General features: G+C 36.6%; 1 protein-coding gene across 3 annotated transcripts in view; it reads left to right on the top strand.

Annotated features, from left to right (window-relative positions):
* LOC140233254 (kinesin light chain) overlaps positions 1-14,221 on the top strand; it is an 89,321-nt gene that overhangs the window by 50,204 nt on the left and 24,896 nt on the right. For all 3 annotated transcript variants that reach the window (XM_072313377.1, XM_072313368.1, XM_072313372.1), the window contains exons 10-11: positions 3,098-3,165; positions 4,559-4,679. In XM_072313377.1, the coding sequence (XP_072169478.1) occupies positions 3,098-3,165; positions 4,559-4,679 (189 nt within the window). The remainder of the gene's footprint in view (positions 1-3,097; positions 3,166-4,558; positions 4,680-14,221) is intronic.

Here is a 14,221-nt window from a genome sequence, read left to right as displayed (position 1 = left end):
TGCCAGATTGCACATTCTTTGCATAGTTCATCTCTGATTCTTAATATCGGCATCTACACTCAACTACTACATTGAATGTATCCTCGGTAGTAGTATTTTGATGTTATGGGGCTGATAGGGTTAATGTATTCCCTCTCTTTGCTCCCAGCAGCCCCTTTCCCCTATTTCTTCCCCCGTCTGGAGTTACACAACAGCTGTTATTCCCTATAGTCATTAATATGATTAGCTCTCTCTGACAATATTACAGAAGCAATGGTGGAATATTGCACATCTTCTTTACTAGACTTCCTCTGCACCATAGGTTTTGGAAACCATTATCAGACTGCATGCCTCTTGCTATATATAGGCCTACACAAAGATTACTCACAAAATTACTTACATGTGAAAATATCGCCTCCTGTGACACAAATGGCTATATTTGGTCTCCATGGTAGGAAATTCAAATCACTAATTCTTGTCAAAAAGGAATGGTGCTTCTTTCTCATTTTACCACATTGGTTCTTGATTTGGAATTCAACCACTCCCAAATTGTAACATAAGTCTCAATTCATGAAATAATATACTCACTTCATTTATTTGGCATATTTGGTATGTAAAAGTAGTGTGAATGAAGAAGATACTGTGCATTTCTTTCAGAATTAGTGTCAAATATAATAAGAAGAAGAGAGAAAGAAAAGCCAAATGCATGTCCCAACAAAAGTGGATATCTGTCCATACTGTGAACATTGAACCAGAATATTGCCCTTGATTGTATAGGGGTAGAAATTACCAATAGTTCAAGCTTCTGTTTTGCATTGGGTCCTCTATGTAGAATGAAGTTATTTTATAGAGGTCATGGACAATGGACTGACCTACCTGATCCATCCACATATTTGCAAGTATATTACCTCCTATTTTGAAGGGTGTTAAACTCTGTACCATGCATGCCCCTCGTTATTTTGTTTCTTCTTGTGTGTGTCTGTGTGTGTGTGTGTGTGTGTGTGTGTGCTTGCAAGTCCCTGTGTCAATGTAATATAATATAATATGTCCTGATTGCCATCAACTATCCTCTCACAAGGCCTCTTTGCAGCTTTTGGTAATATATCCTACTCTCTTCTCTCCTGATATTGTAACCATGGTAACGTAGTACTCAAAAGGTATAATCTGATCAACAGAGTTGCTAGGTCATGCTGGCAATTTCAATGCAACTTGTGAAAATAATTGTGGTCTTTTGTTGTTCATACATGATCAAATTTCTAGTTGGTAGGAGGGAATGGACAAATATGAGAATTATTGGCAAAGAAGAGTCCAACCTTTTCATTACAGTGGCTTGTTATGGAGACTATCGGTATACATGGCAGAAATGTTCGCAAGATTTTTGTTGAAAATGCAGTGTGTCTCTAATGATATGTGCGTGTGCTGGCTGTGAGGGTGTGTGTGCGAAGGAGTGGGTTAGTCTCTGTTTACCTTCCTACTCCTTAACTTGACCACCTCATCGGTTGCTTTACTGCATGTGCAGTTGTAGAAACAAGCTGTTGGAGAAATCAGTAATGTCAATAATGCTGAAGGCTGCAATATTTCCAGGTCCCTGTCTTTTTGCCCCCCTCCACACACACACACACACACATACACACACATACACCATGAAAGCATGGCCGTGGAGAGGTAGTCTGGTCTCATATAATTATCAGACCCAGTTTCATTTTCATGTGAGCGATTTGCCTTCTACCTTGGCCATTTTCAGAGAGGATTTATGTGTTTTCTTACGTTGCTTGGTTTTGTACAACGTTTTCTTATCTAAGTGGCAGGATAAGAAAAATTACTATTGATGTCATATTCTTTTGGGGCTTTACCATCACCAACATTTCATTCATATCTACCTGTTTTAAGAAATGTAATCTTGACTTTAGGAAAAATAAAAACTTTAAATAATGATAGATAAAGCCTGAACTGCTTCTCCTATGAAGATTATAGTTACCAAAGCAGTGAGTAATTCTTGTGCCTGTAATGTAACGATAATGTAATTCTCCTAATTGATTAGAACACTCTACTACAAAATACAAGATTTAAGTCATCTTTGTTTTTGTCATTTTTAATGTGATTTAAAGTGCTGCACTCAGTTTTTAGCCTTACCATTTTCAAACACTTATCAAAGGTGAATGTCAAACAAAGGGCTGTTTATTCTTAGCATTGAAATCCAAACATTATCATTATGAGACATGTATTCCTGATATGAAACTAGGGTATTTGGTGGTCAGGTCTAACCCATTGCCTGCCGTCTGTGAGTGTGGCATGTATAAAATCTATGGAAATTAACATTTGTTGGAGGCGAGCAGTTAAATGTGCATGTGAAACATCATGCACATATTATAGATGATAAACTCAAGCATGTAATAACATGTTAACATCTGTTCACTTGTTTTCTGTGGTAGCACATGTGATGTAACCCACTCCAAATTACCCTAAGACTACAATGTTTGTTGAGAACCAGAAGGGTTTTTAAGAGTTATTGGTATCATTATGTAGAGTTTGATCTCATCTACATTATGGTGTCAATTTTGAATATTTTCATTTTAAGTAAAAAGTTGGAAATTTAAATCACAGGATCGCTATTTTACCCTATAATTGGAACAATGCTTATAATTCTACCCATCTCTGATTAAATAAAATTTTTATTTCATAAAAATAGATTTTTTTTTTTCGTTTGTATTTATGCTCATATCGTAGAATGCAATAGTGCCCTTCTGGTTCTCAGCTGATGACAATATCTTGTGCAAGGGTAATGCAGAGGAGAGGAAATAGGTGTTAGTTTAATCACCTCACCCAGGGACTTGAAGTACATCTCCTATATCTAAGTATTCCCCATAACCAGCAGGATTAGAGTGCTGGCCACACACTTCAACTTCCGTTATCCTGACAGGTGAGAGATATGGCCCCACTTGTCTCTCCCAAGCAACAATACCACATTCCACGTTCTCTACCTGTCTCGGCTCTCCACCTTGCTATGCTGCAATTTTCTTCACCCTTGAGGGCTTCCTAACCTTACATGGTCATCCAACAAGTAGACTGTAAAGGTGACGTGTTCATTCTTCTTCGTCTTCTTTTTCATCACCTACAGGGGAAGTTCAAGGATAATGCCCCGTACGGTGACTACGGTGGTTGGCACAAGGCGGCGAAGGTTGACAGGTAAGCATTGAAATTTGTTGCCATGGAAACCAGCGGTAACATAGGGTAGGGATACATTGGGGAAAGCATAACAAGCAGGATAACAAGATTGTGTAAGAAGAGATGAATAGAACAATATCCTTTTTCACATTTCGGGTCTTTTTTTTTTTCTTCAACTTTTTGTATTAGAGGACTCAATTTACTTCCAATGACAGACCAATTGTAAATCATGTTTAGTACTGCTTTCTGCTGATTAAACACAAAAGAGAACCAACAAAGATAGAGAAACAACAAGCAACCTTGATTATTCAAAGAGAGGATTTTCTGATTTTAAAGTCTGCAGTGGAATTTTGTGGTTTGAATTTGAAAGTTAAAGAGATTACTTAATTGTAGTTAATTAGATTTGTGGAATTCCAGTAATAATTTGTTAAGCTTTGTGTTAAAGATGATAGAAAAGAGAATAAATTGTTCTGATATTGAGGTGATAGAGGCATGTAGATTGAGAGGATTTTTTTTTCTGAATTATCCTAGAAGGGCTTTCAATCCAATCTTTGACCCAGGTGAAGTTGAACATGGCTTTTCTCATAGGCTTTCTGATTACCCTCGATAAATACCTTTTGGAATGCATATGATACGTTTAGGAACATCGTATTCCAAAAATTCAAAAAATGACAGGCATTAGGTTAGCTGTCTTAGGACTGTTTGTAGGGGTTTTCAAAATCATTTTAGGCAGGAACAAAATATAGATTATCTTAGTGATTTATAAATGAATAGATGAATACCCTAATTGAGTTGTTCTTGCTAAATTGTATAATCTGACCAAAAGTGAAATTGTTAACCAATGTCATTAATTAATCACAAATATTTTCCTCACTTTATTTCATTTATATATTATACACATCATTCATGTCTTCACATATTCACTAATGAAGATTAATCTGTGTTTAATGATTTTATCTAGTTCAATGTTTATACAACAAGTTGCATTTGATAAAATGTTACCCTTGTATAATATCTGTGTGTGTGTGTATGTATGTGTGTGTGTGTGTGTATAGTCTCCTGGCCATTGGTTTCTTTCCAGCATAACTATATGACTGATGAAATGCATGCACTTATTTATCAGAACACATATATCTAAAGAATATCATATTAGTAGTGATGGTATCTTTAGAGAATATGTAATCAATAAAGAACACACAAAACATCCATCTTTCACATACAGAACTACATTTCTTTTAGCACTCTTTTCACACTCCCATCATTATACAGTGTACTAGTACCTCACTGTCTATGTATCATTGGCAAGCACGTGGGTTGTCAGAGTTAACCTCTCATGGAGTGTAACATGGGCTCCTGTGGGTTTATTAACTCCTCCAATACTGACAGGAGTTTTTGTTATTCATTGTGTCTACTGATCCCAAAGCAGTCCGACGGTGACGACAACCCTTAAGAACCTGGGGGCGCTCTACAGGAGACAGGGCAAGTACGAGGCAGCTGAGATCCTCGAAGAGTGTGCTGCAAAGTCAAGAAGGAATGTAAGTATTGAATGGTGGCATTCTTTGTCTCTGTCAGGCTCGGAAAACACTTTTCATATCATGAAAGAATGTATTTTGTCACAGCACATGGGCACGGTATAATTTGAAATTGTTAAGTGTGTCGTGCTTGATCATTTTTTTACACAGTCAAATCTTTTCCACTTTGTATAAACATGCAAGAAGGATAAGTTTTGATATTTGCAGTCATTGTTAAAGGTGTTTTACATGATTATATGTTTTGTGAACTCTAATTTTCGTCCAATGTGAGTCATTGCCTAAAATGCAGAGTGATCTGCTTCAGTGAAATGGCTGTGTGTTGCATGCAACTAGATAGACGTGTCTATATAAATACAAATATGATCAGATATTTATGTTTTAATGAATCACCTGATTGGATAGACAGATATAAATATACATATATATATATATATATATATATATATATATATATATATATATATATATAGATAGATATATGTTAGTATTCAGAAGATATTTCTATGCTCTACGCAGCACAAAATGCTTTTTGTCATCCAGTGGTCTGATATAGTGCCTCATTAAAATGTATCTGTACTTTTTGTGAATAAGTAGTTTTATCACAGACATTTAGTTCTGACAGGTATTGGGACCATTTGAGCCACTGGAACTAAAATCTGTAAGAGCATTTTTCCATTCAATATGCCCAGGGAAGGCGTAAAAAAGAACCAAACGATTGTGCAATTAAACATGCATTTAACAAGTACCAGATTACACTTTTGCTTTTAACCACAGAAATTGTGAAAGAGTACCGGCCAGACTGTATACCAGGATCTTATCTACAAGGCATAACCCGATTTAACTCAGAAAAAGAGCTCATTATAAAAAGAAGGTTGAAGTCTTGAGTAATGTTTCCATTCTAGAAGGGATTTTTAATTTCCTTATTCTCCAGCAAAGATATGTACTCTGCTGGGTCGTGCTCGGTATTTAGACATGGACAATGTCTTTTATTAGCTTGCCCATGCATCAATCAAATGAAGAGCATTGTACATCACTGCACTGTGCTGTTTTGCAATACTTTCATTCATTCCTGTGAACATAGCAAGCAACATGCAACTGTAGGGAGAAAAAAGCAAAAAAAAATAAAACAGTGTTATCCACCTTGCATCCATTTCATTGAGTATATTTGTTCATGCTCTTGAGTGATAGACTGCAATTGAAATCACACTGGCATTGTATGTTTCCTACTTCTTACCTTAAAGGTGGAATAGTAAATTGGGTTCAAAATCAGTGTGCATTCATTTGTTGTCTGTGTAAGTCAGTGGTAACATCAACAACATATCGTCGGTGTTTTCACGAAGTGGCACGACCGGCCAAAATCGAGTAAATTTTCGATTTTAAGATTTTTGCATGTTATGATAGTAAATGCCGAGATCTACAACCTGACAAATTTTTGGACCTCAATCTCAAATAATTACGTAATAATAACGACCGTGTCACTTCGTGAAAACTTCGACTGGTCGGTCTACGATTTTCACGAAGTGGCACGATCGCGGGTTGATTGTGCGTATACGCCGGACGTCATCATAAATCATTTATCCGCCAAACGTCCTCGTACGCGCGCGTCTAAAATGGCTGCGCCCAGAGCAACGGAAACTAGACGGATGAAATCGGTAAAGTTACATTTCGCTCTGTATTGACACTTTAATTGTTCGAATTTTTCACATTCTTGAATGTAGATTTATGAATGAGGGATTAGAATATCAAAACAGCGTAAATATGTATTCTTGCAGATCAAATTGACTTCGTTTGGTGCTGTCCTAGGTTCGTTATCTACGTGTGCAGTCCCACATCTATTATTCGGTGTAAGTGGAGAATAGGCAGGGAAAGTGATTCGAACTAAAGTCAAATGAACACGTCTCACATTTGCATCGAATCTTAAACGCACTAACTGGTGATATATTGTGAAGTTTTATTGTTACCTGTATTACGAGCTCAAATATGTAATGCAACGACCTACTTCCCAGGTGGCAGGTAGACTGATTTAACTCTCTTATCTTGCTTTCTCTAATATGTCTGAATCTTCCTGGAATTTAGATCCATTTAAGGGAGTCTATATCTAGGCCTACAACTTCAAGATCTAATAACAGTTTTACAGTGTTACAGTGTTAATAGTGTTCTTGACCTGTCCAGGTTACCTGTCCATGGTAACTCTAAAAGTGATGTTATTTCACTGACTACCTTTGAATTCTCAATGAAAAAAAAAAATGATTTTAGAGTTACTTCTGCTAAAAGTCTTAACATTAAATCAGGGAGGTCCTCTTCCCACCTCCCTGTCTAAATTCAGGCGTTACCAACAACAATGAAGACTTTGATAATGTTGTCGAGAATACCGTAACAGCAAATTTGATTTGGATAGACAACAATTAAGCAAAATGCAACGTTTTTGCTCAGCACCTGAATTCATAAATTGTTCTATCATGCTATATTATGAGCCTAAAAGCCTCAATTTGGTCGTAATTGGCCTATACGTGGCAAGTACTTTTGCCTTAGTTTGCAATTTTTCGTTTTGTTTGTTTTGATTTTCTACAATCTATGGTTCTTTGAAACACTAGGGTTTTTTTTTTTCGGGGGGGGGGGGGTGGAGGCTGGGGATTGGGAGCTGGGCAAATTGTAAAATTAAACCAAAGAGATGTTCATTGTTCATAAACTTCTGATTCCGGTAAGCCGTAGAATATAGACCTGAAAGGGATTGGGGGGGGGGGGGGGCAGTGTGATGTTTTGCAAATCTGTGCATCAATTTTATGATCTTACAGAACTGGTAGTGATGGAGTTTCATGTGACTGACATCTTTCATTCATCTTCCATTACAAACAGATATTGAGGCCTTTGTGTGGACAACCCAACAACTTGCAGACTGGAATGAAATGAGTGCTGTCCTTCGATGATGGGCTACTTTACAGTATTGTACTCCGTACCGCATTCCTGCAGATTTCTCCTATCATCTCAAGCTTGAACAAGACCCGTAAGTTACATTGCTATCTGTCAAGGATTTAGAGTAAATTAGACAGACCAGTGTGTAATAGACAGTGCAGGCACACTACAGTGTACTAGTAGTAATAATATTACTAATATGATTTGCCACATACTAAAATAATTGTTTTGATTAACTTTGAATTCTCAATGAAAAAAAAATGATTTTAGAATTACTTCTGCTAAAAGTCTAACGTTAAATCAGGGAGGTCCTCTTCCCACCTCCCTGTCTAAATTGAGGCGTTACCAACAACAATGAAGAGTTTGATAATGTTGCCAAGAATACCGTACCAGCAAATTTGATTTGGAATAATGGATAGACAACAAGCAAAAAAAAAAAAAAAAAAAAAAAAAAAAAAACCTGTGCAACGTTTATGCTCAGCACATGAATTCATAAATTGTTCTATCATGCTATATTATGAGCCTAAAAGCCTCAATGTAGACGTAATTGGCCTATATGTGGCAAGTACTTTTGCCTTAGTTTGCGATTTTTCATTTTGTTTGTTTTGATTTTCTACAATCTATGGTTCTTTGAAACACAGAGGTTTTTTTTTTTGGGGGGGGGGATGGAGGCTAGGGATTCGGAGCTGGGCAAATTGTAAAATTAAACCAGAGAGACGTTCATAAACTTCAGATTCTGGTAAGCTGTAGAATATAGACCTGAAAAGAATGGGGGGGAGGGGGGGGAGGGGCAGTGTGATGTTTTGCAAATCTGTGCATCAATTTTATGATCTTACAGAACTGGTAGTGATGGAGTTTCATGTGACTGACATCTTTCATTCATCTTCCATTACAAACAGATATTGAGGCATTTGTGTGGACAACCCAACAACTTGCAGACTGGAATGAAATGAGTGCTGTCCTTCGATGATGGGCTACTTTACAGTATTGTACTCCATACCACATTCCTGCAGATTTCTCCTATCATCTCAAGCTTGAACAAGAACCGTAAGTTACATTGCTATCTGTCAAGGATTTAGAGTAAATTAGACAGACCAGTGTGTAATACACAGTGCAGGCACACTACTAGTAATAATAATATTCCTAATATGATTTGCCACATACTGAAATAATTGTTTTGTCTTACTCTTTCTTTAATTACAACTGTATTTGTAGTTTTATGAATGTGAAGCACTGACATAACATGGAATCCAACATTTTGACATCTAATTATCTGTAGTCATGTTGCATTTTGGTATAAAGGCAATGCTGTCCCTCAGTCTCATTTTGATGTGGTAGCAGTATGCATTTCTTCAGTGTCATGTATCTTTCAGGACTGTTGTAACTGTAGTTTTTTATTGTTAGTTTGATTATTGTTGTGTTTTTATTTTTTTTATTGGGGGGGGGGGGGGGCAAGGGAGATGAGGAAGAACAGTTATACACTCTGTACCGATATGAGATACCATCAACTTTGCAAAAGTCAATGGCACATACTGTATGACAAATTCTTGGCAGAGACGATGAAAATGAACTGTCTTAATATACATTTATAGTTTTACTCATGTCAATGTGTTTTTTTCTTTGTTCACTCAAAAGTCAAATGTCTGAGACATTACTTACATGGAATTGACTGTGTCACTGATGTTTACTTGTGATGTCCTGCTTTCTTTATTCTTTACTTTAGTTCTGCTCCTGATTCTAGTCAACAATGTGTTCATTCACCATTTCGTCTGGCGTAGCATCCTCTTCTTACTGCACTCAAAGGTTACATTGTGCACCATGCTAAAGGTGAGCAAGATCAATAAACAGCAATCCATGCAACACCTTTTCATGTAGTATTTGGTTTTATTTTGTCATAGACAATTACTATGAAAATCCAGTGTCAATGGACAATTAGGTGTAATCCTACTACAGTCTTGTTATGCACATTGTCACATTGATTTAAACTTTATGATTAGAAAAAAATGCATTAGCACTTTTGAGTAAAACATTACCAAAGTGTTGATATGAAAGGAACATTATCATATAATTATTTTCTTAGGGAAATCGGTGTAGTTTTAGAAATGTGTAAAATTGATTAAGAAGTATGTTATGACTGTACAGTTGTATCAAATGTCATCATTCTCCTCTGCAATGGAGAAGTAACATTGTCTGTGAAAAACAATTGTTCCTCTTTGCATAGGGAGAGAAGCAGATAACAACTGTCTACTGGAGAAAGCCAAGAGAAACCTGAAACAGCTACAAATGACTAGGGTGGCTGAGCTGAACATCTGCACTAAAATCCAAGCCGTGGGATCATTGTGGAAGGAGATCATAGCAATATTTCACCACAATCACAGAGTTGCTCCACACAGCAGCATCAAACTTTTCACAAGAGTGTGTGCTTTATGAACAGACAGGCAGGTTCTAGCAGAACATTTCGATGTTCTTTTTGATTTTCTATTTAATGACTTTGGGTTTGTATGTGTGCAAAAATGGGGGGGGGGGGTAGTGGTGTCATAAAGTAGGACATCATTTTTAATAATGATAATGATAATAATAATAATAATAATAATAATAATAATGATAATCATCATAATCATAACAATAAAAATAGTAATAATTATAATAATCAACAGTGCTTATATAGCATATGGAAACATTCTGTATTATGCCTTTTGTGCTCAAGGATAGAAATGATTGAACAAAAACATACAATTGCAATTACAATGATACCTTTTTTCACGTTTAGACTGTAATGGTAGAGACATTCCAAGCAAATGTATGCCATTGCTTTTTTATTCAGAATAACAAATAAGTCACTACCTTTTGAACAAAGGTTTCTCTCTGGTGTGTTTCCTATTTAAAGTAGTTCTTTCAAATAGTGTGGATTCAAAAGTTAATATCAACAATTTGATCTGTATATGAATTTTGACTGGAAGCTAGTGCAAGCTTCTTAGCACTGGTGAAATTTTTGTTCATTTCTTTTTTTTTTTAATTTGGACACTACTCTTGCAGCAGAGTTTGGAATAGCTTGTAATCTCTGTATCTGTTTGACTGACAATCCACAAAGTAATTAATGACAAGATCAACATGTCACATTAAGAAACCATGAACTGAATGTACTGCTGTGCGTTTATCAGTAAAGTCTCAAATTTTCAAAATATTGTATGTGAAAGAATCAAGGAGACATTAAGGGACATTAATCCTACGTACAGTATCTCTCACTGTCACCTTATTCACTGATATTACTCTTGATAACCATCAATCCACGGGTCTCTCTATACTGCTTTGTCACAATGATGCCATCCTCAATTTCTACTGTATTATGCTTCCCCTCTCTGACTTTAAACAGTGCTTTTCACAACAAAACCATAGCTATGTCAAATACCATATAGATGTCTCTTCTTTTACTTTGTTTATGAACCAGCTCTCCCATCAAACTATTCATTTTGTCTCCCTTAGCCCAGTCACCATTAGGCCAAACCCATAAACAATTTTCAGTATTTTTAAATTATGCCTACCCCAGCACCTGTGACACTCACAGCAGACATAAACTAAAGTCAGGACCAAGTCAAGTCAAGTTGTGCAAGTTAGAAAGGTATTAGTAGACTGCAAGAGGGATATAAACAATTAGATGCTTACATTTCCTCTGCTTGCTCTCTCTCTGCAACTGAAAAATGACTAATAAACTTTGACAGAAAATGTTTTCTTGGATGATAGATGTACTGCAGTACATAGCCATATTATTGCAGTCTGTGTCCACATCAGAAATTATGGCCTAGACATCATTATCTATGTCTTTTTATATTGTATATTTTTGTGGATTTTACTTTTGAAACAATAATGAGTAAATGCAGATCTGATAGCCACTTCTTACTGAGCTTAGATAAGGAACTTTGTATATGGTATCCTCTAGCAGTGAGAGAAAAGAAAGGGAAACATGAGAATTTTTTATCTTGCAAAATAACATGGTATGGTAATGAATAAAATTTCAGGCACATACTGTGCATAATATGAGTGCTTACAAACTTTTAAAAAATTAGGGAAGATCAAGACTGCTTGCAGAAGATTTATAATACACTTTGTGAACTGTCACAGCACTTTAAACGTCAATTAGTTCAGTCACTGTCTACGACATTGTATTGCCTTTAATATGAAGAAGGTTATCCATACCAAATCAGCTAGTGTCTTTGTAATTATGTACTTGTATTCATATCATCAAATTCTAGATTGATTATAAAGTCAATGTTTGGTAAACAGCATTTGACCAGGTTGAAGTTAGGTGATGGGATATGGAAGGAGGTGGAACATTTTGGTCATTATTTTGTAAGATTTTGGGGCTTTAAAGGCAAGAGTCAGTCTAGTCTCATACGTCTGAATAACATTTTTGAATCTACAAAAAAAAAAAAGAAATATTGTAGTACCCTGAATGCCATGAAATATAGATATCATCAAGGTGGATGATACATACAGAGCTTGGTATAAATGTTAGAACATAACAGAAACCTTCGTTACATCTGAAAAATAAATGAAAGGTAATGAACTGTACCTTTACTTCATTCAAGTTGGAATCTGCATTATATGAGTAGTATGATCCACGTATAGTTTATTGAAAAGCCATATTTAAAACTCGTGTACACACGTGGTAATAAATCTATGAATGAGAAAAGATACCCAAGTAAAGCTCATTTAGTTTTTATGTACTTTAAAAAGTTTTGTAAGGTGTCACGTGTAGGAAATGAATAGAGAGAGGGATTGTGTGTTTGTTTGTGTGTATGTGTGTGTTTGCGTGTGTGTGAGGGAGAGAGAGAAAGAAAGCGAAAGAAAGGGTGGAAAAGAGAGTGAAAGAGAGTATTACCAGCACAGAATTATTTTCTTTACAAGAATGACACATTCACAAAGCAATAGAGCAAACTGATTACATTTCATATTCGAAAACAACATGCTTCGTGGTTATAGCACGAGATACAGTAATGCTCCGAGGAAGAGAGTGAATCTTGAAAATTATGATTCGAAATAATGTGCAGAAAGACCGATGCAATGAGCTGAGAGCAATGATCAATGTGTAATATAATGAAGAACAACTCAATAATAATGCCTTTCTGCGAATGGATGAGAGATTTAGAAGGGGGAAAGAAAAAAAAAAGTATCAAACAAAATCTTGATACCCAATTCATATCACTAGTATACAAAGGAGCATCGCTAATGCGTGCGCTCGATTATGTGCGCGCGCGACTATGAGAAATGATGAAGATAACCTAACGCGCAGCGCGTGCGCGCCGATGGTGTCACTTCGTGAAAAATGAAATTCGCACCATGCGCGAAGAATCGAAGCGGCACGGCCGACGGTGCCGGTTCGTGAAAATATTGGAAGCGTTGTTTACGTGTTTTTGTGTTTTCACGAACCGGCACGACGAACTTTGCCCGATATTTCAACGAAACTTTTGTTTTTCACGATGAACCAAGAACATGAAACACACAAACAACTCCTAATCTGTCGTGCAGTGTGATATTTAGGTAACTGGACGTGAAATATAGGCGCAATCATGGATTTTGCAAAGGCAAAAACTTCAAACGCGATTATCTCGAAACTTACTTTCGCGGCTCCGGGGCCGGCTGTGCCGGTTCGTGAAAACACCAGCGATATGCCTGCTCCGAGTGATTTTTAACCACAGTATGTGTCCTAACATTAAACTATCATACAGCTGTGAAGTGTGACAAAGAGATTGGTATGTGATCTTAGCTTGTCATCTGGCACAGTCTGGGTGCAACCCATGCTGGGAGATCTTGGTTCCAGTCTGCTTAAATGGCTGCTGATTTTCCATACAATACATCACCTCACATTCAAACCAGCTCATCTCATGTCACTGAAATGCTCTCTCTCTGTCTCTCGTGGTCGATGTTGTAGCCATGTTGTCGCAACAGTGAAGCACCACTGATGACACATACTTATAACATTCATGGCCCCGGTTGCACAGAACACCTGTGATAGGTTCATGTCATAAAAGCAGCCACCAAAGCAACAGCCAATCACACTCTAGGATAATTGCATGTTGCCATGGCAGTTGCTGTGATTGTTACAGGTGGCTTTGATTGCAAATCTTCCTCTGAACAAGTCCATGATGTAGAAGATGGTGTGGTACATGTCCATTCACTTTCTGTATATTGTATACTGTGATTTCTATCAGTCTGTGGTTAGCTCAATGTCTGTTCATGTTTGTGCGTTCAGTTGATCGTTTAATTCTGTTTTGTTATCCAGTAGTGTGGTTGAAAGAAAAATAATAACATTCAGAGGAAGACACCTTTATATTTTACAATTTCTCTGAAAAGTGATAAGAAACAGTGCAATCAGTGCTGTGAGACGAAGGATCATAAGACATTTGTATACTCTGATTTACATTTGTAGATCATGCTGTCCGGTTTGAAAATCTGTCATTAAAGAGTGCATGAAAGCATACCTGTACTATTGTAATTTAGATGGTAGTTGCTGAAATAGTCTAGTATGCAAAATGTGCATCTCAGTTACAAGTAAGTCTTCCAAAGAAAAGCATTAGTAAGATGGGTTCCATGCAGTGGTCTCTGCAGGTGATGTGCAATATTACATCTAGGGT

This window comes from Diadema setosum, chromosome 1 (assembly GCF_964275005.1).
Source record: "Diadema setosum chromosome 1, eeDiaSeto1, whole genome shotgun sequence".
Lineage (NCBI taxonomy): Eukaryota > Metazoa > Echinodermata > Echinoidea > Diadematoida > Diadematidae > Diadema > Diadema setosum.
This window is presented reverse-complemented; position numbering and strand designations above follow the sequence as displayed.